The 25,555-nt window shown below is 39.3% G+C and overlaps 1 protein-coding gene across 5 annotated transcripts in view; it reads right to left on the reverse strand.

Annotated features, from left to right (window-relative positions):
* Senp1 (SUMO specific peptidase 1) overlaps window positions 1-24,139 on the reverse strand; it is a 59,925-nt gene extending 35,786 nt beyond the window's left edge. Inside the window, exons 1-8 of one of the 5 annotated variants that reach the window (XM_057791989.1) lie at window positions 23,550-24,139; window positions 19,017-19,064; window positions 17,738-17,773; window positions 16,568-16,698; window positions 15,325-15,409; window positions 14,372-14,413; window positions 9,627-9,786; window positions 4,975-5,146 (exon numbers count right to left, since the gene is read on the reverse strand). In XM_057791989.1, coding sequence (XP_057647972.1) covers window positions 4,975-5,146; window positions 9,627-9,786; window positions 14,372-14,413; window positions 15,325-15,409; window positions 16,568-16,698; window positions 17,738-17,773; window positions 19,017-19,064; window positions 23,550-23,601 — 726 coding nt within the window. In that variant the 5' untranslated portion in view covers window positions 23,602-24,139. The remainder of the gene's footprint in view (window positions 1-4,974; window positions 5,147-9,626; window positions 9,787-14,371; window positions 14,414-15,324; window positions 15,410-16,567; window positions 16,699-17,737; window positions 17,774-19,016; window positions 19,065-23,549) is intronic. The other 4 variants (XM_057791990.1, XM_057791991.1, XM_057791993.1 and 1 more) reach the window with 4 other exon arrangements.
* Between the last annotated feature and the right edge of the window lie 1,416 nt (window positions 24,140-25,555).

Below are 25,555 nucleotides of genomic sequence, written 5' to 3' on the forward strand. Positions count from 1 at the left end.
GATTAATGATGATCAGCTGAAGGATCACGGATCATAAGTGGTTGCTGTTCTCTGAAAGTTAATTGAGGATTTCCCTGAAATGAGCAGAATTTCCCTTCTGTCCCTTGTCACATTTTAAAACCCTCACAGCTTGTACAATGCAACCACTGGGGTCTGCTTTAATTTGAACTAGTAGTAACTTCTTCATGCTAAAAAGAGCTAAAAAAAAAAAAAGGAATTCTAAATTTAAAAATTGGGCTATCGGCCAGGTGTAGTGGCTCACGCCTTTATTCCAGTGGGAGAAAAAGGAAAGCAGATCTCTGTGAGTTCAAAACCAGCCTGATCTACAGAGAGTTCTAGGACAGCCAGAGCTGCATAGTAAGGCCCTGGAATTGACTCCCAGGACTGCAAACACAATAAAATCCTTAAAAAACAAAGAACCCCCCAAATATGAAATGAGTACATAATGGAAGACAGTTCTCAAAAGAATGATAAATACAGGGGCTAGAGAGATGGCTCAGTGGTTAAGAGCACTGCCTGCTCTTCCAAAGGTCCCGAGTTCAATTCCCAGCAACTACATGGTGGCTCACAACCATCTGTAATAAAATCTGGTGCCCTCTTCTGGCAGAGTACTGAGAATACTGTATACATAATAAATAAATAAATCTTAAAAAAAGAATGATAAATACATAAAATGTTCAACATCTCTAGGCATCAGAGAAACACAAATCAAAACTGCATTGGGATTCTATCTCATTCCAGTCAGGACTGTCATCAAGAAACAACAAATACTCGACAGGATAGGGATGCTGTAAAAACCTTATGTGCTGTTGCAGGTAATTCCCACCAGGGAAATCAAAATGGAGGTTCCTCAAAAACCTAAAAACAGAAATATTATATGGTTCTGTTACTCTACCCTTGGCTATATATCCAAAGGAATCAAGATAGTAATCAACATACAATAAAGAAATCTAGGGCTGGGGAGGAGGCTCAGTGGTTAGGAACACTAGCTGCTCTTCCAGAGAACCTGGGTTCAATCCCCACCACACACATGGTGGCTCACAACTACCTTTAACTCCTCTTCCAGGAGATCCAACACATTCTGCTTTCTCAGGCACCAGGTTTGCAAGTGGTGCACAGACAAGCAGGCAAGATAACTGTAAACATGAAATTAAACATTTAAAAAATAAGAACTCTGCATTAACATGTTTATAGCTGCACTACTTACAATAGCCAAGTTAATGCATCAGCCTAGTTATCCATGAGGGATTAATAGAAAAAATACAGACACACAGACATACACACACACACTGGACTATTATTCCGCTTTAAAAAATGTGAGCATGTTGTTTGCAGAAAGATGAATGGAACTAGAGATCATCATGCTAAATAAGACCGACTCAGACAAATTCGTATTTTGTGTCAGATGTAAACTTTAGATGTAGGGTGGTGGGCGGTATACACCTCGAATTCCACTACTTTGGAGGCTGAGACAGGAGGACTGCTGCAAATAAAGGCCACTCTGGGCTTCAAAGTGGTAAGGAAGGCTAGGACCTTGTCTCTAAATAAATAAATAAAATTAAAAAAAAAAAAAGAAAGGAGTGGGGCAAAGAACTAATACGACAAAGAAAAGGGCCTGGGAAGAGAGGGTAACTGGGAGCTTATATGATCAAATACATACATGCATGTGCCACAATGAAATTCATTATTATATACAATGAATATATACTAACATAGAACAAAGACTATCATATAGGAAGGATTTAAGAAGACTAAAAGATATACATCTTTATAAAGGTTTACTTAGGCTTCAAGCAGCTTGGCCAACAAGAAAACGTTGTTTGGGACAATTAATGGTATGCAGCTTCTAAAAAGAACATAGTTCACTGTGGTTAAGAGATTTTCTAAGGTGACAATTGGAATGGTGAATAAAGTCATCATGCACCTGCAGGTCCACATACGTTCATCACACACTCACATGGAGTGAAGTCTATTAACAACATGTGAGTAAATCCTGCATTTGGTGGCATTTCTATAGGAGTACAGTATAAAACTGAGATGTAAGACTGCAAAAACATGAGAACACAAAATTAATTTCAGCAAACTAATAACCTATTATAAATTACTATAATTTAGAATCTTCATAGTCTCTCCATTCCATTTTGCATAATGTAATAGCTTTACATATAAATGAATCGGAAGCAAAATGGTTAAAAATGTTTCTGCTAAATCCAAAATGTTTGGTTTTTAGTGAAACCACTACTACAGCACCCCCAGGAAGAGTGGGGGCACCCTCCCTCCAGAGCACAGCGCTCCAGCCGCAGAATGCAGCTCAGGGACTATCTCAGCACAGTACCTAACTACAAAGAAAGACCTGTGGTTTTCAAACTCTCCCTCCACATTTATTTATTTAGTGTGGAGTGGACACGCGTGAAGGGACAGCACTCAGGTTGTCAGGCTTGCTGGCGGCACTTTTATCTGCTGAGCCGTCTCATGGTCCTTGACTTACATTTCTACTATTTGAACTTTTTATTTTATTATTATTATTATTTTTTTTTTTTTGGTTTTTCGAGACAGGGTTTCTCTGTGGCTTTGGTTCCTGTCCTGGAACTAGCTCTGTAGACCAGGCTGGTCTCGAACTCACAGAGATCCGCCTGCCTCTGCCTCCCGAGTGCTGGGATTAAAGGCGTGCGCCACCACCGCCCGAACTTTTTATTGCCACATCATTTTCTCCTTTCAAACACTTACATTCTCTATTATAGTACAGCACAGGCCTACGATAGCTCAGAGTGCTCTACATCTGTGCAGCTAACACAGTGGTACCATGTGGCTGAGGTTAAAATCATTTGAATGGTGCTAGACAACACTCTGAATCGATAGCTGTACAGTTACTACTTGTACATTTTTAACCATTTTAAAATCCCCGTTTTGGCCCTGTTTTAAAACTGACCATAGCAGTGGTGATAACTTAACCATCAATTTTGGGCATAGCAGTACATTCCAGAAGTTCAAAGACAAATCTCAATTCTTAACTAGATATTAATACAACATCTTCCTTCTTTACCCTAAGCAAAGCAAAAATTATTCTTGTAGATGTCAACATTTCTATGGTTTTTTTTTTTTTTTTTTTTTTACATTTTGTAAATTCTCATAAAAAGTTCTCTAGTTCCAGCCAGGCATGGTGGTGCATCTTTAATCCCGGCACTTGGGAGGCAGAGGCAGGAGGATCTCAGTGAGTTTGAGGACAGCCTGGTCTACAGAATGAGTTCTATGACAGCACAGCTATATAGGAGACCCTGTCTCAAAAAAACAAAAGAAAAGAAAAGAAAACAAAACAAAACCCCACAAAACAAAATCTCTAATTCTAGTGGGGAGAAAGTATTATGTCTGCATTACCAGTAATATTAATAATTAAACAATTTGTTGAACATTTGCTAATAATGTTTGTTCTAATATTTCATCATACTTGTATGGGTTATTCTCAACTACAAGTGGTTTAATTGGAGAAAACAAACCAAAAATCCTTTGACCCAAAATTTCCTGCACCTCATTCCATAGCTGAGGAACCCTCATCCATCTCACTGTCCTGCAAGCAGAAGGGGAACTCCAGCTCCACTCTCCACTCACCCAGTCTGTGGCCTAGAAGGTTGGCTAGAAGAAAAAATGTACTTGGTTAGCCCAAGTTCTTGGGATGGCAGTGGAGGTGACAGGAAGCAAGGAAGTTAGGAAGAGATGGGAGATGAGTGACAGGCTGACAGATAACTTCCAGAGCCTGGGGTTCCTCTAGGAGGCTCTACTTAGCTGCTATGCTGCTGCTTCTCCTTTCCCAGACAGCCTTTCTATAGCTCATTCTAGAATAAACACAAACTCTTCAAGTTCAGAAATTAAGGAGAAATTACCCTAGGGAAGGTAGCTCACACCTGTAATCCCAACACTTTGGAGGCTGAAGCATGAGAACCAAGAATTTGAGGCCAGCCTGGACTATACAGTGAGTTGAAGGCCAGCCTGAGCTACTGAGTGAAACCTTCTCAATAAAACAAAAAAAGGAAAACTACTTATGTGTATATCAAAACACACTTGGTACAAAATTCAATAATGCAAAAGGTGATGTATAAATTACTTGTGTTGAGAAGTCAGTTGAGTAGTAACCATGAACAAGGCTCTGGGCTCAGTTTCCATAGCAACCCTCCACTGCCCTGAAAATCAATCTCCCTTTTATCCTTGTCACTTAGCTCCATTACCAATGGCAAATGTTCCAGTTTCTTGCATAGTCTTTGCTCTATTAAATATTATTCTGTCATTCTTCTTGGATACAATACAAACTTAAAACTCCAGAGAGCACATCCTTACTGAACATTTGTCACTTTCAAATAGTCATCCATCTTCAATTAACAAACTCTGTAATTATCTAGCAATGCTAGGCAGGAACCGTATCACCAGGTGTGTAAAGGAAGCACAGCAAAAACATGTCAGAAGACCTGCACTTAGACCTGCTATACTGTTAACAGCCAGGTGACTTTTCTTCCCAAACCCATAAGATATGAATACAAACTCACCCTTATCTAGTTCACTGGACTAAAAGAACTCAATCATTTAATATACTAATATATGGAAAGCACACTAAAACACTGTACAAATGTAAGGTCCTCATTATTCATTTGTATCTCTATAGAAACCAGTTAAAACCAGTAAGATACAAAATAAATACATAATACACATACTTCTTGCTATGCCAGTTATAGGTTATATTCCAGTCACAGTCTCACCCTTTAGGTTACTGTGTGGAAAGGACAACTCAAGTGTCAATAGAAAAGCTTTCTTTTGAGAAAGTCTATGACCTCCAAGATCCTGCTCATAGTGACAAGAGGTAAATAAATTTAACTGAGTTTAAAAAGTAAGGACAATGGTTCAGATGCGTATGGGTGAGAGCAACAAATGGCTCATTGCAAGAAGGCCTGGCTGCTCTTCTCATCTATGGCTGCAGCTTTTCCTTACCTCTTCAGCTGTGCTGAAATGTCGCCTCTGAATTTTCTTAGGGCTTAAAATACTTCGACGACATGAACCACTCCAGGATGGACTTGGGACAGGCTTAATAGGAAATGACTTTTCATACGCAGACACATGGCAGTGATGATTTGACTTTCCTGTAAAGGTGTTTGATAACCCACTAAAAAAAAAAAGTTTGTAAGAAAAGATAAACTTAGTGATTATTTCCAATTTTAAGAAATAATAATAATAAAAACAGCTAGAATGACAGATGTACATTTGTGATAAATATGTAAAATATAACACATGAGGTTATATACGAGGGTCTGTCTCTTAAAAGATCTTAAGATTGCTAAATCAGCCGGGTGGTGGCACACACCTTTAATCCCAGCACTCGAGAGGCAGAGGCAGGCAGATCTCTGTGAGTTCGAGGCCAGCCTGGTCTACAAGAGCTAGTTCCAGGACAGGCTCCAAAGCTACAACAAAACCCTGTCTCGAAAAATCAAAAGAGAGAGAGAGAGAGAGAAAGAGAGAGAGAGAGAGAGATTGCTAAATCATACATTTATCAAATAATTAAAACTTTTTCTTGGATCCACAATCTAGAATGAACCAAACAGCAAGCAATGAGGGAGAACAAAGCAGATTCGTCTTTGTTGGAAAACCCAGAGTGGAGGCACACTAACCACATACACATTTCTTTTCCTACCATACTTCATTTCTGTTCCACAGTCTTGTACCTGAAGCAGTTTGGAAGTACTTTAAACATGTAAGGATGGATCAAGCTGAGGACTCACAACTGAACTTTTTCAGTGAATTTTAATTTCCTCCTTCCTCTCCTCCTTCAAGAAAAGCAACCAGAAGATGTTTTTTTTTTCCAAGCTATACAGCACACTCTGTGATCTACAAGCCATACGGCACACTCTGTGATCTACAGGCCGCACGGCACACTCTGTGATCTACAGGCCGCACGGCACACTATGGATTCTTACTATCTGTGCCCTTTCTAGTGGGAAAACTGACATAAAAAACTACCTTTGTGAACTCAAAACCTTACTAGTTTAAAGCTTTCCCTCCTTATATGATTCTTTCTCTCTGCCATTACCTAGTGTACTTACTCTGACCAAAATGAATTTTTCTTCTATTTCATTCCCCTCTAAGAACTCAAACAGTTGAATAGCTGATTAAGCTAGATTCAGTAAACTAATTATATGGTCTGAAGCTAAAGAACACCAAAAAGCAAATATACTCTCTAACTTTTCAAAACCTATGGATTTTTATGTTAATACAGAGGAAGGAACAAAGGACTCTAGATTTCAGCTCAGGCTTATGCTCTCAGGCTGGGAGGACACAGTCAACAAGAAAGCAGTGGCAGTGCAAGTGTCTGGGAAAAGCAGAATGGTTTTCTACAATGTCTTTTGTATCTGAGCTTCCTCAAGTGTGTTTTTTTCAACATTAAAATGACCAAACCAAAAAAGGTATGAAGATACCTTGCAGTGCCAGTAAACAAGTATCCTACTATATATAATAAGGCTGCGTCTACCAGAGTCAGAAGCAAGTTCAAAGGGGAATGTGGCAGGGAAACCATATCACTAAAATGCAAACAAGCAAGTACCCCACTTCCCAGTTATTCTGGGTTACAAAACCAATGCTGTCAGAATATTAGCATTAACAAAATAACACGGATGGGCTTCGTGTCCCAGGCCTCTAAGTCCAGCTAGCTATTCAGGAAGCAACAGCAGAAGAATCACAAGTTCAAGGCCAGCCTGGTGACTTAGGAGACTGACTCAAGCAATAAAAGAGGGGCTGGGTGGGATGCAGCTCAGTACAGACTTTGCCTAGCAGCACCAAACCAAACAGGACAACAAAAAGAACAAAGAACACTTAAGGGGAATTTTTAAAAATATTTAATTCAACATGATAATTTAAATTCATTTAAACTATATGACGTAGTCATTTTTTAAACTTACTTTGAAAACTAGAATTTAAAAAAAACTATTCATTTATACTACCTTTCCCATAATAGACAATGTATTTCAGAGAAATCAAACCTTAACTTATGAAAAAAACAGTGCCAACTAATAAGAAGAAACAACAATAAAAAGTTTCATTAATTCTAAATATCATTAGGTAAGAATTGATATTAATAATTACTAAAGGATTAGATAAAATGAAATTGCTCACTTACATAATGCCAAGTAACCACATTCAGGTTATATTCAAATCATACAAATTCTAAGTGTAGAAGCAGGGACCAGATTGTCAATTTACCATCACTAAGGACAGAAAAACAGCACAAGACAGTATCTGTTTTCTAGTGTGGGATAACGCAACACCATTATTTCTTTGAGTCTACAAAAAGCACAGGGATCCCAGCACTCGGGAAGCAGAGGCAGGCGAATCTCTGTGAGTTCGAGACCAGCCTGGTCTACAAGAGCTAGTTCCAGGAGAGGCTCCAAAACCACAGAGAAACCCTGTCTCGAAAAAAACCAAAAAAAAAGCACAGGGAACGGACAATACAACTGTGGCTCCTGAAGACCCGTCACAGCCAAAGGGCAGCTACACAGGAAAAAGTCATTGTTGTTAAAACACCAGCAACCAATCCCTTGGCTCCTGAAGACCTGTCACAGCCAAAGGGCAGCTACACAGGAAAAAGTCATTGTAGTTAAAACACCAGCAACCAATCCCTTGGTTCCTGACCCCAGCCATTCTAGACCACAAGAGAATTAAGGGAGACAATGGCTAAGTGTGATACTGCATAGACATTGGTTTGGATAAACGAGACATAAATGATACTAAAAAAGCGGGGGACAGAAGAGTATGCACAGCATGGGGCTGATGAAACGGTTTAAACAGTAAAGGTACTTGTTGTATGAGCCTGATACCCTAAGGATCCCTGGAACTCAAGTATAAGTGGAAGTATCAGCTTCACCAAATTGTCCTCTAATCTCCACATGGATGCCAAACTCATATACATATCACATACTAACAATAAATTAATACTTAAAAAAAAAAGAGTATGCACAACATGAACTAATCTTTGAGAAAAGATCTAAAGATAATAAAGATATCTGAAAGAAAAGATTTTTGCAAGTGTTGTCCTCTGGTAGAAATGTGATGTTTTATTTTGATTTTTGCTGATCTGTATTTTTATTTTTAAAAAGCATATGTATTTTTTCTATAACATCATTAAAAATAACAATATGGTGTTATCAATTTTTAAAAAGCAACTTGTTAAATAATACATGAACTTTTATTGAGGACTAAGACCATGCTGTACATAAGTGCACTATATGTACCTATGGGACAGGCAGAGACACGAAGTACAACATGAGTGCTGTTACCTATGGACAGGCAGAGACAGGAAGTACAACATGAGTGCTGTTACCTATGGACAGGCAGAGACAGGAAGTACACACGAGTACTGCTACCTACGGACAGGCAGAGACATGAAGAGGCTTAGGAGGAAAGATCAATGGGAGGAGGAGCTTGTGGGGAGCTCAAAAGTTTTCCCTTTATTGTCAATACTTTAATTTTTACAGTATAAATGTACTAAATCTTATATGATTAAAAAATTAAAAACTGGTGAAAATTACCCCTAAGAGTTATAACATATATTCCCAGAATCCATGTGCTGATAATCTTCAAGAAAATAAAAGCCATTCTGTTGGTTTCAGTCAATCATGAAGCTTGGTTAACCAGGAAGCTAAATGACTTCACATTCCTCAGATATATACAGAGAAGTTAAAAAGTTAGAAGAAGAAAAACTTTATTAATACATGGGCTGGGAGCCTGGAACATCTATAATCTCAGGACCTAGGTGTTAGAGGCAGAAGGATCAGAAACTCAATGTCATGCTTGCCCACATACTGAGTTTTGAGTCAGTTGGGCTACATTAGATTTCATCTCCAACAAACAAAAATAAATATACTGATGGGCTGGGAATATAGCTCAGTGGTAGAGAACTTGCTAGTGTACACAATTCCCCGGGTATGATTTCCCAATGCTGTCAAAATTTAAAAATAAGCTGGGCGTGACGGCACATGCTTTTAATCCCAGCCAGCACTCAGGAGGCAGAGGCAGGTGGAGCTCTGTAAGTTTGAGCCCAGCATGGTCTACAGAGCGAGTTCCAGGACAACCTGGGCTACACACAGAAACCTTGTCTTGAAAAACAAAACCAAATAATAATGATAAAATATCTGAAGTACCTGTCTTTAATGACCAGTATAACCTTGGAAAGGGAACAGGTGTAAGGTTCTCTATGACCTCTCCTTCCTAAGAGTTACAAGATATTTGGCTCTAACTAGTTCAGATGTGAAGCAGATTCAAGTCAGCTCACGTGAAATGTTGTAGACTCTGCCACTCAAGTTTCAGAGACTGACTTAATTTCCACTTTAAAATTTAGTAGACTATTTGAACACTATCCTAAAGAGTCTGAAACATTTACACCCACCAGGACTTCCCTCAATGGTGTCTCTTTTAAAGATTTACAAGAGTTGATTATTGTCCAAATTCTACACGAAGGAGATAGATTTGTATATCTCATTATGGTTTAAAGCCCTAAAATAGTATTACTCACTGAGAATTCCAATGCACATCTATCTTATAGCCTTTCCCTTATATCTGAAGAAAGGTTTGATAAGTAGGTAAACAAAAAAACTAACCTTGAGGTCTTCCGGGTGTCAAGGTAAAGACTTCGGCTATTTCTGGATTTTTGTAATGTTGAGACTGATGCCGGAGTGGAGTTTCTCCACTGTCCATTTGCACTTTGACCAAAGCTTCCTGTGTCATCTGAGCCAAGGAAACTGTCTGAGGAGGGGTTATCTAAAATAAAATAAAATCTGAATAAGTTGAACAAATAACTAGACCTAGGTCTTTTCATGATTGCAACCATGTTCCATCATTGCATTCCACATTAACGCAGCAGATCACCATGTCTCTCATGGACAAAGATCCCAGTCTCAACTGCCAATAATCTGCAGTAAGGGAACTTCTACAAACTATAATTGATTCAGCCATACTAACCTGAAAATTGATGAGGAGCTGAATCCTGCCACAGCCATGTGCCTTATCTGCATCAATGTGACTCCGTGGTGTCCACCAAAAGTCAACATTTTACCCCAACTATATCTTGCAAGCACTCCCAGGCCTGGGCCTGAAAGAAGGTAGGCCAGACCAGTAAGAAAGCAAGTGGAGGGCCGAGGAGATCGTAATTCAAATGAACAACAGTTATTGCTTACTAAGCAGCCGGTGTCACTTCTTCTGTATAGTTATCATGTCCCAGACTCAGGGAATCTCTCAGAGTACAGATCTAAATGCTGCTTATACTGGTTGGCTTATGGCAGGAATGACTACTATTTATACCTCTGGTTCTAGTACAATCTTTAGTGGCTTTTCTAAAGCCACAGTTATCATATATATAATCAATACTCTAATCCTTGCTACTGCAATCAGACTGAAAATTATTTATTATTTTAACTTTATGAATTCTGGATTATAAACTAGAATGATAAAAACCTCTTGAAGTTTTAGTTAGAAGCAGAATAACATCTATGCCTTCCTGTCTCTGTCAGGAGAACCAGATAAATTAAAACAGTTCTGACAAAATAACTCCAGACATTATGCTATGGAATTCTAAGGAGCGTCAGTGGAAAACTAAGAACATAATTCTCTTTCATCAGAATTCTTGTCTTATACTAATGACATTCTGAAAGGACATTAACAGAGAACTCTGTACAACAGTACGCACTCACGTTATTTAAAGTATTTAGGGCGGGTATGGTGATACACACCTGTAATCCCAGGATGTGAGAAGCTGAGGCAGGACAATCATGAATTTAAGGCCAGCCTTAGCTACAGTGAGACTGCCTCAACAAATGTGCACACGCACACGCACGTTTGTCTGCTTTTAATACTCTATCCCAATAAAACAGCCTTAAAAAAGAAGGCTACTTAAGGAAACTATGAAAACAGGATTTGGGGCAAACTGGGCAAGGGGGAGAAAAAGCAATTCATGGTGCTATTAGTATCAAATGATTCACCAGTCAATGCAGTCACTTAGGCTTACAATTAAAGTAAGTAAATTAATTTTCAAAATGAATCAGAACTTTCCTCCTCCGTAGTAAACAAGTGGACTTAACATATGACTACTGTTACTCTAAGGACAGATTTGAGTTGTAGCAAGAAACCCAGAAACAATGCTTGCTAAATGCAAAACAGTAACAGTAGGAATAATCGTCTTTCTCACTTCTTGCTAAATGATCTAACCAAAGATGTTTTGAGGAAGAAATCTGTTAAAAAATATAAATCTTCTTGATAGACATGAAATTTGAGATCTAGGATAAGTCAGAATAGCCTTCCCTAGAGTACTCACTGGAAGGGGAAAGCATGGGCTCAGGCAGGGGTCTAGCCCCAGCTAATGGCATCACTAAAGAATCCTCTAATCACTGGTGAGGACAAGGGACTGATAACAGATTGCAAATCTTTTTTTTTTTTTTTTGAAGAAACATTTAACCTGCATTTTGTCATTACTAAGAAATTAGAGCTATAAAGCCAGAGACAAGGAAATTTATCATGTGCTCATATATGCATACAAAACCAGAGTACAATGAAAATGTAATTGTGGTTATGTTCTAGTAAAACGATTGAGTGTTTTTCTCTGCAAGTTTTCTGCAGAAATGGGCACTATGTTTATGAACATAATAAGCTGTATTAAAAACACAAGAGTGTCCCACTGCTCAGAGGCTCATTGTTCACCTCTCCTCAAGCTCTTATCTATGAAATCTATAATAACTGTCTCTCTATAACTCAAAAAATGAAAAAAGAAAAACAAAAAAAAAGAAAAGACAAAGAAAGAACCTGTCAGATAATTGTTCATTGTGAAAGTAACCCTTTATTTTTCCTGCTAACATTGGGGTGTATTAGTTACTGTAGTAATGGGATAAAAAAAAAAAGAAACTACTACATGTTAGCTTAGTTACCTAATTAACATTTTCTGAAGATATTGATAAACTTAAAGCAAATTCTTTTTGTCTCAATCTATTTTTTGGTTGTTGTTGATGCTCTTTTGGATTAAAAACACTTTAAAAATTTTCCAGTGTGCTCTTCATAAGACTGGCTATTAAAAAAGTCAAAGTGTGCATTTATGTTTTCTAAACAACTCAGGAAAGTCACTCTTGTGTAAAGTAGAGTAGACTTTCTGAAAGGCTTTATTCAGAGAGACAAGCCTGACAGAACAATAAATCGTCGGCTCTCCCATTTGTATTTTCACCTTGGTAGAAGACAGAGCATGGCAGAATGGACGAACACAGCAGCACTAGATGAGAAGGCTACAGGAGGTACCTGGACCCACACTTCGTCCCATCAGCAAGGTGGACTCAAAGGCAGATAGAACAGAAAAAGGTGTGCAGGGTTTGTAATAAATCGGAATGGGCATGGCAAAGGAAAAAGGTTTTAAAGTACCTGGTAAAAAAAAGAGCTTTGTTTCTGTTTGCTACCTAGGGCCCTGGGTATGTGTGTTAGATGTAAAATTCCGATTGTAAGGTCTGTGGCATGTCAGAAGATTGTGAACTAAGTGAAACCTGATAGACAAACAGATTGTTTCAGGCTGTAAATAGCACATGGAGAATGAGCATAACAGAAAGCTCAGTATTCCCTCTTCAGCACGACTTAATTATTCAGTTGTTTTTCTCTCATGTACAAATACAAAAGAGGATTTTAAAAATACTCTTATTTTCTTAAAAAGGTCATAAATTCAAATAAGAGATAAATGTTATTGAAAGATTTTTGGTATGGCGATCAACTTGTAGAATGATGATAAACACAGGAAAAATGTAATAATTCTCAACAATTTGTGCCTGCTAAGTAGAAAGTCAGGAATCTGGTCAAATATTGCCACAGTCAAGAAAAAGAGGATCTGGGGTGATCTCTGGTATATCTTTGTCAGTATTAAGGTACATCTAATTAAGAAAAAAAACTATATATAGCACAAATAATAAAAATCCAGAGGCAGATATTAAGATTCTATCTGAAGTTCAGAAAAGCAAAGCAGCCAAACCACTAGAGAGCTCTTACCTCTATGAAATCTTCAGATTGAAAGAACAAGTTCCTGTCTCATCCTGCCTTATGTCTCTCTAGTGCTGGGATTAAAGGCGTGCATCACCACCACTGCCTGGCCTGTATGGCTGACTAGTGTGGCTGCTTTGCACTGACCTTCAGGCAAGCTTTATTTATAAAAACACAAATAATATACCACTATATGAATGCTTTTAAGTGATGTTATTAATAATAATTAACAATAGCAGAGGCGTAGTGGACTTAGATGCAGGAAAAGTAATGACACAAATGAAGGCACTGGGCATTCACCCCAAATCGTAAGGCCTCGAGGGCCAATTGTACTTCAGAATTACAGACTTGGAATTTTGGCAAAATAACCTGTTATTCTACATATCACTTGTCAGTGCAAGTTGGTACAGGCAGCAAAATGGGTATGTACTTTTTTTTTTATAGGAATCAGTAAAGTCAAAACAGAGAATTCATACTAATTCATGTAGGTTTTAATGTCAAATCTAAAAAAAATATTTTTAGAGTTTTTGAAGTTTGAAACTACACATAAGGGATTGTGACTGTGCATAGAAATGCCCAGATTAAAAATCAATAGAAAACAATAAATATGGGCAAGAATATGTGAGCATATAGAGAACAAAAAATACAAACTTTGAGTTATAAAGATTTTTTTTTTTTTCTTTTGTTTTTTGAGACAGGGTTTCTCTGTGGTTTTGGAGCCTGTCCTGGAACTAGCTCTTGTAGACCAGGCTGGTCTCGAACTCACAGAGATCCGCCTGCCTCTGCCTCCCAAGTGCTGGGATTAAAGGCGTGCGCCACCACCGCCCGACATGAGTTATAAAGATTTTTATGTGTCAAATCATATAATGTGTACCACAAATATATGCAGAGATAAATCGAAAGAGGCTAAAGAGAGTGGAGTTAAATAAAATTTGGTTTTAGTCAAGGGGTTTAAGTCTAATTTTCTATACAACTATTTATTATTTTCAACCCAATGGAAAGCTTCTATCTAAAGAAAAACTGGCATATGAAATTATAAGCAAACACAGCATGATTCAAATGGAAATATTAATGATCTGATTTTATTAATTACTCAAATGTTTTTTTCTGTAGGATTAATAATGAACTATCTATCACACCACATTTCTTTCTTCACAAAAAAGCCCTTTTTAATAATGGCAAAGGAGTTACTTTCAGAGTCTTTTTACCATTGAAATTATTCACACATACTATGTAAAGGCCACTGCCCATCCCAAGGGGAAAGCTAGTGCCCAACGTATAGTACCACCCACCTAAATAACACACACTTAAATATAATATAAGTCTAAAAGAACATCATACTAACGTCTTTTTAGGGGAGGAGATCTCATCTTGCTGACAAAGAATCCTGAGGAAGCCAAATAATAATAATAATTATTATGTGCAAATTTATAATAAGCTTATCTTTACCAAAAAAAAAAAACAAACCCTCTCATGTAGGCAGGCTACTATTCCCATACTTGTGGTCAAATGGGATTTGAAGTGACAGAGCGAAAAAGACCTGGGAGACCACTGTAATGTTGCAGAGTCACAGTGCCCAGAGACTGACGGGCAGTCTTAGTTATCAGGTCAGAGGCAGACAAGGCCGCCGGTCAGGGATAGGAGTCACTTAGAGGATGCATATGAAATTAGATGCTAGCTTCTACTCTGGATCCCAGGTTGAGCAGAAAGTCCTTGAATACACAAGCACATGGCTGTGGCAGGTGCTAGGCAGACATGTAGTTAACATGTCCTGCCCTGATGGAGGAACAAACCTGGACAGAAATCAATTTTCAGGTTTAATTGTTTCAAGAATAGAAATAAGTTAGCCTTGTGGTTTAAACCAATACGAAACAAATACCCTTTGTATCACATATACATAGTAAAAAAAAAAAAAAAAAAAAAAAAAGCCATTTTACTTTTTATAATGAAAGAGACAAAGAGGAGAAAATTCAAAAAACTTTCCCACTCAAAAATTAGTATCTGGTTGATATTAAATTCAAACTATTATAGCAACCAAAACCATACACATAAATAACTAACTAAAATGATGCTGTAATGGAAAAATGCCATGCTGCTTTGGAAAATGCTTTCACTTCTTATTTTTCACAGTGTCAGGAAGGAAACCCAGGGCTCTGAGCACAATAGGTAAGTGCTCTACCACCAAGTCACGTCCCAATTATACCTGATCATGCCTTCACCTTTAGAGATGAACACAGATATTGCTATGAAGAAACATGAAGGGTGTGCAGTGAGCTGAATACAAGCAATGGGCCATACCTGAATAGTAATCTGGATTATAAGCTGCACTTCTTGTAGAACATGAGGAAGGTCGGTCCAAAGTCCCCTGCCTAGAAGGCAGGATCTAAAACACAAGATTGCTTTCTCAAATCATAATTTTGACAATAAAAGAGAATAAAAGTCTATACTAAGGAAAACATCATTAAACAGGACTATAATATACTTTGCAACTCAATATAGTATGCATATATTTATTATATTATAAATAAGCTGTATACTAACAAGAAGAAGACAATTTGGTGAAATTACTCAGATTTCGGGGGAAGATGGGACGTAACTATCTGCTCTACAGCTCAAAGGATGTTCACTGGATGGTATATCTGCCATTTACTGTATTCTATCAGAAACTAAGTTATAACAAGTCACAGAAGCTGAGAATATCAACTTGGTTTTGATTCTTTTGGACACTTTACAGACCGCCTCTTCTCAAGTACAAGATGTAAGTATATATGCAACACTCACATGACTATGGGGGACCAGTGCCTAATCTACTTCACATAAGCAGATTCACAGCAACAAACCATCTCATTCAAATTTCCACAGGCTTTCCTACTGAGCAAGACTATTTTCTTTGTTTTAATGTTAAAAATTACAGTTATTTATTGCACATTTCATGGCATAAGTGACAACTTGAAGGAATCAAACTAGGGTAATCGGGCTTGGCAGAAAGTTTCTCTATCTGCTGAGCCATCCCTGGCCTAAAACTACTGTTTCAACAGTGTTCCTGTTATTTTAGTATGCATATAAGTCAGCTAGGGATGCTTTTACAATACAGCTTCTGTTCCAGTGGGAGATGCTCAGATTCTGTATTTTCACCAGGTCCCTGGCAATGCACATGCTGCGTTCTGGGCCAGACCTTGAAACACTGTGAATTATATCACAGCCAAAGCTCCTCAGAATGGCTGTGTATCACCCGTCCCCTAAGCTAACGCTTAGTAATTTTAAGACTTAGTTTAAAAGAAGAAAGATCTATGTGTCAATAGTTTAATATCCTGAGGAACAATGAAGAGCTTTCTAAAAATATTGTTCTTAATTCATATGCCATCTGTTTTGTCTTAACATTTTTTTTTATTTTAAACCAAGCAGAAATCCAAACACTAAAATTATTTATTCTAAAAAGCTCACATGCTTGGATTTTTTAGTGTGGTATTCACACTGTATCAGATGACTACTTATAATGAACAAAACTATTAGTTTAGTAGAGGAAAAAATGATTCCTAACCTGCTGGTCAGAAAGTGAAAGCTGGTCCTTGAGGAAATGTGACTGTGGCAGGAGATGGGTTTTGAAGGTGGAGTTGTGGTTCACTAAAGTTACTTCTCCAGCATCCATCTTCACCCCGTCGGCAGTGTCGTCTAGGGAAAGAGTTCAGATTAGATCAAGTAACACAATCCTTCAAACATAGTTTCCTATGAGTCAATCTTTTCACCTAATAAAAAGATTCTCGAAGAATTATATAGTCAAATAAAACCCTCTTTAACATGTGAAGACACTGGCCAGTTTAGAATTGACCGATACCATCTAACAAGTAGCTCAAAACCTACACAAGACTAAAAACAGTCTGATTAATAGTTCTTAAAATAATGAAATTTCCCCCAAAGAAAACTTTTAATGTTTTAAGTATAACAGATTTAATATTGGGCTGGAAAGATGGTTCAGAGGTTAGGAGCACTGACTGCTCTTCCTGAGGTCCTGAGTTCAATTCCCAGCAACCACATGGTGGCTCTCAACCACCTGTAATAAGATCCTCTCTGGCATGGAGGTATACAGGCAGTAGGAACATTGTATACACAATAAATAAATCTTAAAAAACAAACAAATAAATAAATAAATAAATTTAATATTTAAAAAAATAATATAGTGGGTAAAGAGCCATGCTCTACAAGTTGTAGGTACTTGCAAAGCAAAGGCAGACCAGCAGACCCTGAGTTTGGGATCAGCATGGATGGCATAGCAAGCCCTATCACTTAGAAAGGGAAGAAGTGAGTGTACACCACCATTCAAAACCTCTGTTCACAGCGGTTCATTTGTTGTCTTAACTCAAAAAGGTGCTTTAAAATTGAAGCCAGGAGCTGGGAAGATGGCTCAGTAGGCAGAAATGTTTGCTGTACAAGTGTGAGAACCTCAGACTGAATCTCCAGCACCCATGTAAAAAACCAAACAAGGCGGTGTTTACCTGTGACCCCAGCAATGTATGGTAGAAACAGGCAGGTTCTAAAAGCTTACTGACCAGCAGCTAACCTAGCAAGAACAGTAAGCTTCCAGTTCAGTGAAAGTCCCTGTCTTAAAGGAATAGGCAGACAGGATACTCAATATCCTCTTCAGGCCTGTACATGCATTCCCATGGACAAGCATACCTACAAAAACATGTGCATGTGCCCTCCCACAACATACCAGCCATTAAAAACTTCTTAATCCACTTGATTTTTTCTGTAAAAAAGTAGAATTTATTTGTATGACTCTTAGTATCATCTCAACGGCTACAGTACTATGGCAGAATCTTACTTTAGAGACATTTTTACCATAAAAGGGCTGACACAGGAACAAATTAGAGCTATGAGAACTCTGACTTACACTGATAACAGCAATGAGAAAATAGAAACAAATACGGAGGAGAAAGAAGAAGAGTGCAGGGTGAGGGTGGTGGCGGTGGTGAAAACGAAAATGTAGAAGTAGGGATGGAGAGGTGGCTCAGCAGTTAAGAGCATTGCTCTTCCAAAGATCCTGAGTTCAATTCCCAGCAACCACATGGTGGCTCGCAACCATCTGTAATGAGGTTTAGTGCCCTCTTCTGGCCTGTGGGCATACATGCAGACAGAATATTGTATACATAATAAATAAATAAATAAATAAATAAATAAATAAATAATTTTAAAAATGTAGGAAGTAAAGAAAGGTTTAAGGTGAATTTAAAAGAAACATGGATGTAGGTAGCCATTCCAACTTATTCCTAATCTGACTGCTATTCCTGTCTGAACACTGAGCTCCTTTACAGAGAGAACGCAATGAACCAAACCGGACATGTTCTGAGTACAAAGTTTCAATATCACTAGCAACAGGAAACACAATATTTACCTTCCTCAAATTATTTATCCTACAGGAGGCAGTGTAACACAGTACTAAAGAACAGGGATTGAACTCTGCTAGATGGAGTATATGACCCCAAGCAGGTTTCTTAACTTGTATCTCACTTTCCTTGTTGATAAAATACATTGTTGGTACAATCCTGTATATTTTGTATACACTATTAGATATCCTTCTAAGATGACTGAAACAATAGAAATGAATTAATGTATATTAAATACTTAGAGTAGACACATAGTAAGCATAACAAATACTGCTAGTGTGCATTTATTTTTTCAAAACAATGAATAAGAAAATGATCTTAAATGATTCTGTAAGCAATGTATTAACCAAAGGAAAATAATGCTGAGTGTGTATATCTATGTATGTATGTCTGTCTGTCTGTCTGTCTGTCTGTCTGTATCTATCTATCTATCTATCTATCTATCTATCTATCTATCTATCAGCATTTAGTTAGGACTAAGATCTTGTAATATTATTACTATGCACAAAGTCACAAACATAGCAAATATTGGGAAACTCACTCTTTCTCCCCAGCCTAACTAGTCAGTAACTAAGAGGACGGAAGGACTGCTTTAGTTAGTCTTACCCATTTCAGGTCTTTTCACATCACTGACTTTAGCAAAGATACAAAAACCTATGAAAGAAGGCAAAAATATAAATAAACCATAAAGCATCTAGGTTAAATATTATATAACAGGAGCTTACACAGAAGTGGCATTGATGTCATTACTGGAGAAAAATGGCAAAGGCTATTGATTTGTTGAGAAAAAAGTAAAAAATAAATTCCAAACATTGCTGCAAACTACGCTGCATTAAACAGCAATTATAGGTAACCCAGAGAGTCACAGATCTTCAAAGCAGAAATGGAGTGAGCCACCCCCCCCCCAGGAGACTGAATCTCATGTATGAAAATCATACAGCTAGCAACTGCAATGAAATTACAACTAGCAATTCTTCCTAAGCCACTGCTTTTTCTATTACTTCATACTAAGACATTTTTCTAAGCAAGTGAGTCTTTGTGATCCTAAGATTTCTCTTAATAAGATTTCTATAAATCTTATTAGCAGACAAACAAAATGACAAAAATTTACTGAGTACAATCAAGGAATACTTTCAGCTGTACAAAGCACTCTTTCTCTACCTCTCCCTCCAACATTATCCACCAAACTGCTAAAAAAAAAAAAAGAAAGAAAGAAAGAAAGAAAAAAACCAAACAACCAGAGTTTGAACAGGTTCAGTGGTAAATCCTTGCATAGCATGGACAAGGCCTTTTATTCAATCCTTAGTGCCAAAGTAACCAACCAAACCAAATTAAACTTGCTTAAACCAAAGCTCCTTTATCTACATAGAAGCTCCCCTCAAGATATGTTGCAAAGCACCTTGTCTTAAGTATTGCCATTTTGACTTCAGACACCATTTTACCTATAAGGTGAAATACAATTCGGTTCCCAAGCCCTAGGGGAGCTGGGAACCTTCCAATAGCTGACCTAGCTCCTCCCTAAACCATAGACAGTGTCATTATGCATCTTAGTTCTCTAGAAACATATGACTGTTCCCAAGAACAGATACAATAAATGAATCTGATTGGTTGGACTGAAAGGCTTACATTGTATATCGGTTGATAATGATGTAACATTCAAAGAAGCCCCTAATCTTTGGATTCTGATTGGTGAAAAACTGTAATTTGGCAACAAATGTTTATGATTTTTATGCTTAAATACTTGCTTCAACTGGCATTCGGAGTTGTAGTTCAGCTCCTGGGTCTGCTCTGTGCCCCGATCTATCAGCCTCCTCCCCTTCTCCACTTCTTTTGTGCTCCCCTGCATTCTAGTAATTTCTTGTGTCTGCTTGAGTTGATTCAGAGCCTTGGATCACAACAGTCTAAAACTACAAGTGGGACTGAATTACACACACACACACACACACTTCCTATACATAATTATCTAAGAAAGTTTAATTTAAATTAGAACAACAGTAATAAAAACAGAACAATCTGGGAAGCAGAGGCAGGTAGATCTATTTCTGTGAGTTTGAGGCCAACCTGGTCTACATAGTGAGTTCTAGGCCAGCTAGAGTTACATAGTAAAACACACACTATGTGAATGTGTTCCTATGAATATCGTTTGTCTCGAAATATAGAATTTTCCATTTATTTTCTAAATACAGTTGACTATAACTGAAACTGCAGAAAGTGAAGTTACAGATAATGAATTTTCCCAGGAAAGGGTTGGGGTAGTTAAGAGTCTAATAGCTTGGAGCTACTTAATTAACATGAGCACACATGCACACCCACTTTTAGGACCGTGGATAAAAAGATTGAGCACTAGCTGGGAGTAGTGGCATGTTTTAATCCCAGCACCTGGGAGGCAGAGGCAGGTGGATCTCTGTGCGTTCAAAGCCAGCCTGGACTATACTACAGAGCTAGTTCCAGAACAGGCCCCAAAGCTACAGAGAAACCCTGTCTCGAAAAACCAAATAAATAAAATGCAAAAAAAAAAAAAGAAAGAAAAAAAAAAAAAAGACTGAGCACTAGATTAGCAAGTCCACAGTCATCCTGAATCCTCACAGTAGTCAAGAGACTGTGTGATGTCAACAGGCTTTCTTGATGGTCACAACAAAGAGCATACATGCAAGGCTGCTTCAGTGAGCAGAGCACCTAGGCCTGCCAGGATTCCCCAGACAGCTTAAACCTTAGATTTAGGTTTCAACTATCTCTAAATGCTTAATGCAGCATAAAGCTTCTAATCATAATTTCTCCAGGCTATTCTCCCCTTTCTTTTTTTAACAGGGTAGAATTCTTTCTTTTTTTAAAGATTATTTTATTTGTATGAGTATTTTGCCTGAATGCGTGTCTGTGGACCATGTGTGTGCCTAGTGCCTGTGGAGATCAGAAGAGGGCGTCAGAGCCCTGGAACTGGAGTCACTGATGGTTGTGAACCTGTGTGGAACCTGGCTCCCCTGGAAGCCAGAGCTCTTAACCACTGAGATATTCCTCTTGCCCTAGGATAGAATTTTTTAGGGTTCAGATTAATGTGGGAAAAAGAAGAGGAGGGGAAAGGGGGAGAGGGAGGGGTGATGAAGAGGAAGATGATGACAACTAATTTAATTCCAGAACTTGGAAAGTAGAAAGATTTCAAGTTTGAGGCCACTCTGGATTATAATATAGCTAAATGCTCTCTCAAAAAGAAAGAAAAAAGAATCTGGTATCCAGTAGAACAATCCCAGTTAATTTCTTTTTCATAATGGGAAGGGAAGGGGAAAACAAGCTAGAAAGTCACTAATTCAGAAAAGTTAAATGACTTGCATGAAATCACACAGATGGGGCAAAAGGAAGGTTCCAAGAATCCCTCAGCAAGTGCACATCTCAAGCATAGCACAGCTTCACATCCCTCAAGCATCTTCATTCAGATTTGCCTGGACAATTGAAACAGAACCTCCAGCTAGCCCTGGGTAATCCACCCTGACTTACACGTTCAGATGACTAAAGCCCCACATCCACACCTTAGAACAGACCTATCTTGTTTCTGTGTGTACTTTTAGTACCTTCATTAGTAATGTGTTGCAAGAAGAGACTTAAAAAACAGATAACAAGCCTTAGATGTCTTCAAATTCTAACAAGGATGACAACTTTTTCTTCCTTCCTTTCTTATTGTTTTTTTGAGACAGGGTTTCTCTGTGTAGCCTTGGCTGTCCTGTACTTGCTCTGTAGATCCGCCTGCCTCTGCCTCCCGAGAGCTAAGATCAAAGGCGTGTGCCACATTGACAGAAGCAGGCCAATGTCTGTGAGGCCGGCGTGGTCTATAGAGTGAATTCCAGGATAACCAAGACTACACAGAGAAACCCTATCTCAGAAAAACAACAACAAAAGAAAATCATTCTAATAATTCATTGCTAGTGTTCATAAGTGACTTAATTAAGAAAATTAAGAAGCAGCCAGTTATTAATGTGAATTAAGTTAGTAGCGGGACACCAGTGACAGGGAAATCTGTGGGAAAAGAAAAGGTCTTGACTGCAACAGAACAGAAATTGACAAATCACTTGTAAGGCTGTATTGTTTGGAAGAGATGACTAAAAAATTTAATGATGAAGTTACCGGCAAACATATAGCACTGTACAGTAAGCTGTATCCAGAGCCAGCTGTGCAAACGGTGTGAGTAACCCTACTCTGGAGTTCTGGGATACAGCCGTGCACACGATACAGTTTACACCCCATCATCCTCTGCTCCGGTCCCCACAATAGTATTTCTATGTGCAATCTCTCCCCAATTAAACTGGTGCCGTAAACACCTTAATATTCCACAGTTGTAAGCAATTTTTCCCTTCTTCCATACGTACACTAACTACACTAAGTGTCGGGTGCTGGGATACAAACACAAATAAGATGGTCTTTGCCACTTGGAAGTTCACAGGAAGTCAGGCGTGGTGGTGCACACCTTTAATCCCAGCACTCAGGAGGCAGAGGCAGGTGTGTTCACAGACACAGCAAAGATGGTGCAACTGGTAGGAGAAATATAAGTCAGTGAAAGAAAAAATTACATCACGTTAGCCACAAGTGGCAGAACCTGTTTGTATTCTCATCCACTCCCTCTCTAGACTCAACAACGGCGGAGCAACAGGATCGCCACTTCTGCAGTTGGGGTAATGAACTGAAATCAGGTAAAACGAATGAAGCTGTCTAAAAGGGACGGGGAGGGGGAGCAGGAAGGTTAAAGTCAATCATGAAGGTGTCACTGTCACTTCAAAGGCGGTTTAATTCACGTATCAGCCAAAGTCCTAAATACAAATGCTCTTTATGAAGAACACGTACGCATGTATCTACTTCATGAATTTCCGATTACAACGAAAACCTTAAGTCAAACAGTTGGCAGACTACAACAGACGGCCTAATTTTTACAAGAATCACCACCACTCCAGTACATTTAGTGTGCCACATGAACTAAGTAATTTTAACAAGTGTGAGTTTAAAATGATAAAGGAGCGAGTTATTGCCAACAAGATAACAGAAAAACTGTAGAGGTACTGATAAAACAGAAATCACCAAGCTCAAGACCAGGGAAACCTAGCCCACAGCCAGAAAGATCACATTAGGGTATACGAAGAAAAGGTTCAAGCCAATTACCAAGAGGCGATGAGCCAGGTAAGAAAGCTGTGGCAGTTAAGGGGGGTTTCATAACCTGTGCAGAAGGGTCCAGACGTTTCTCTCTGGTGGTGGCACTAGCGATATCACATCTCGGGGTTTTACCATAGGGTAAAAAGAGTTGGAGAATTGTTTACGTGGGACACAGAAGTAGTCGAGAAGTATCATTCAGGTCTCCAGGAAGAAGAGAGGTGAAGCAGGTGGGATTGAAAGCTGAACTTCCTTGGTGAAACAGCTCTCCCTTGGAGAGGACCCTGCTCTGGCGGGAAACTCCAGGAATCCCAAGCGGTCTTTTCTCAGTGGAAAAGTAGAGCTGGGCGCTGAGAAGGGCCTGCTGTGACCGCGGGGAGATAGCCTCTTCCGCGGGTCAGGCGATAGAGGCCTCAAAGGGCGGCCTCGGGAAGCCCGGCTACCAGCCCCGGGCCAGACAGCCGCCACCGGACAGCAGGGGGGAGTGGAGGTGGTCCCAGGGGGCGGGGCGGACGAAAAAGCACTGTCCCCACCGCGGTCCTCGCTTCCGCTCAGCCCCGCGGAGGCCGGCGGGCCCGGTCCGACAGAGCCTCCCGGCCCAGTCTCCCTCCATCCTCACCCCTCCCCCAGTTTCCCGCCGCCACTCACCGAACCGGAACCGGCTGCTAGGCAAAGGAGTTTCCGGCCGGGCGCGGAACGCAAAGCCCGGGAACCTCCGTGAACCGGAACCGTCTTTACAGCACCGGAAGACGGCTGGGCAGCTGCCGAGGAGGAAAGGGGGTGGGGCAAGAGGTCAAAGAGCAGAGTTACAGGCTCGTGGGACGCCTGCGCGAGGTGGCGAAGCCTGAGAAGCCAAAGGAGCGTTTGAGTCTAGTCTTAGTCTCTGTCGCCTTCAGACCGGGCTTTTCCTCTTTCCCACACTTGGAATAGTGTTAGTGCGCCCGCCGTCCTTTGCTTTTCTCTGTCCCTCGGCTCCCTTACCCGCTGTCTTCTGGTTCCGTTCATTGATTTTTTTTTTTTTTTTTTTTTTTTTTGGCTTACGCTCAGGTTTCTGTGGCCGCTTTTCACTGTGGCCTTACATTGTTGTGCCTTCCTTGTTAAATGAGAATTTGATATCTTAAGTCGATTTCAAACTGTATCTTCTGGAAATTAATGTGCTTCTTGTCATGCTTGAGGGATCACAGGAAGTGGGGCGTGGGGGACGGGGACCAGAGACTGGGAAGAGAAACTTTGAGAACACCTTCGCTTAAGACTGAAAACGTGCAGAACCTTCCATAACTGGAAGAATTTAAAACCGTGATTTCTAGTGAGGCTCGCCAGAGGTCTTAGACATGTAATTCAGGCCAGACTTTTTAAGCGAGAATAATGGAAAAGAAATAAGTTTGTTCATTCAAATTGTTTTACCAGGCTCCCTTAGTTTAGTAGGCCTCTGGCTCAGACCCTACCTAGAAGCCTTGGAGAGGTGCTTCAGAATAGGTATTCTAGACCCAGTTGACTGCCTGTCTGAATTGAGTCCCTTTTTTTTTTTTTTTTCCTGGTTTTTTGAGACAGGGTTTTGGTGTAGTTTTAGAGCCTGTCCTGGAACTAGCTCTTGTAGACCAGGCTGGCCTGGAACTCACAGAGTTCCGCCCTCCTCTGCCTCCCGAGTGCTGGGATTAAAGGCATGCGCCACCAAGGCCCGGCTGAATTGAGTCTTAACATAGGGAAAACCTCTGGAAGCTCCAGCCTTTTCCATACTCTGAGCAACTGGGAAAGGGAAGGAGGTGAACTTGTCCAGGGACCCTGACTTGGTGTATATATAAAAGTAGATTATTTATATCACCTTATATACTAATTTTTATGTGGCCAAGTCCTATTAAATACATCTAGACCATGTCAATCTTCGACACTTTAATTATTCCACAGATCTATTTATCTGGATTAAACTCTTTATTTCTAGGAAATAGCCATGCATAAAGACGAATTTCAACTGAAATTTTTCATGTGCGTGATTCAGTCTCGCCAAGTAGTCAGGACTG

Source organism: Chionomys nivalis, chromosome 17, assembly GCF_950005125.1.
Source record: "Chionomys nivalis chromosome 17, mChiNiv1.1, whole genome shotgun sequence".
Lineage (NCBI taxonomy): Eukaryota > Metazoa > Chordata > Mammalia > Rodentia > Cricetidae > Chionomys > Chionomys nivalis.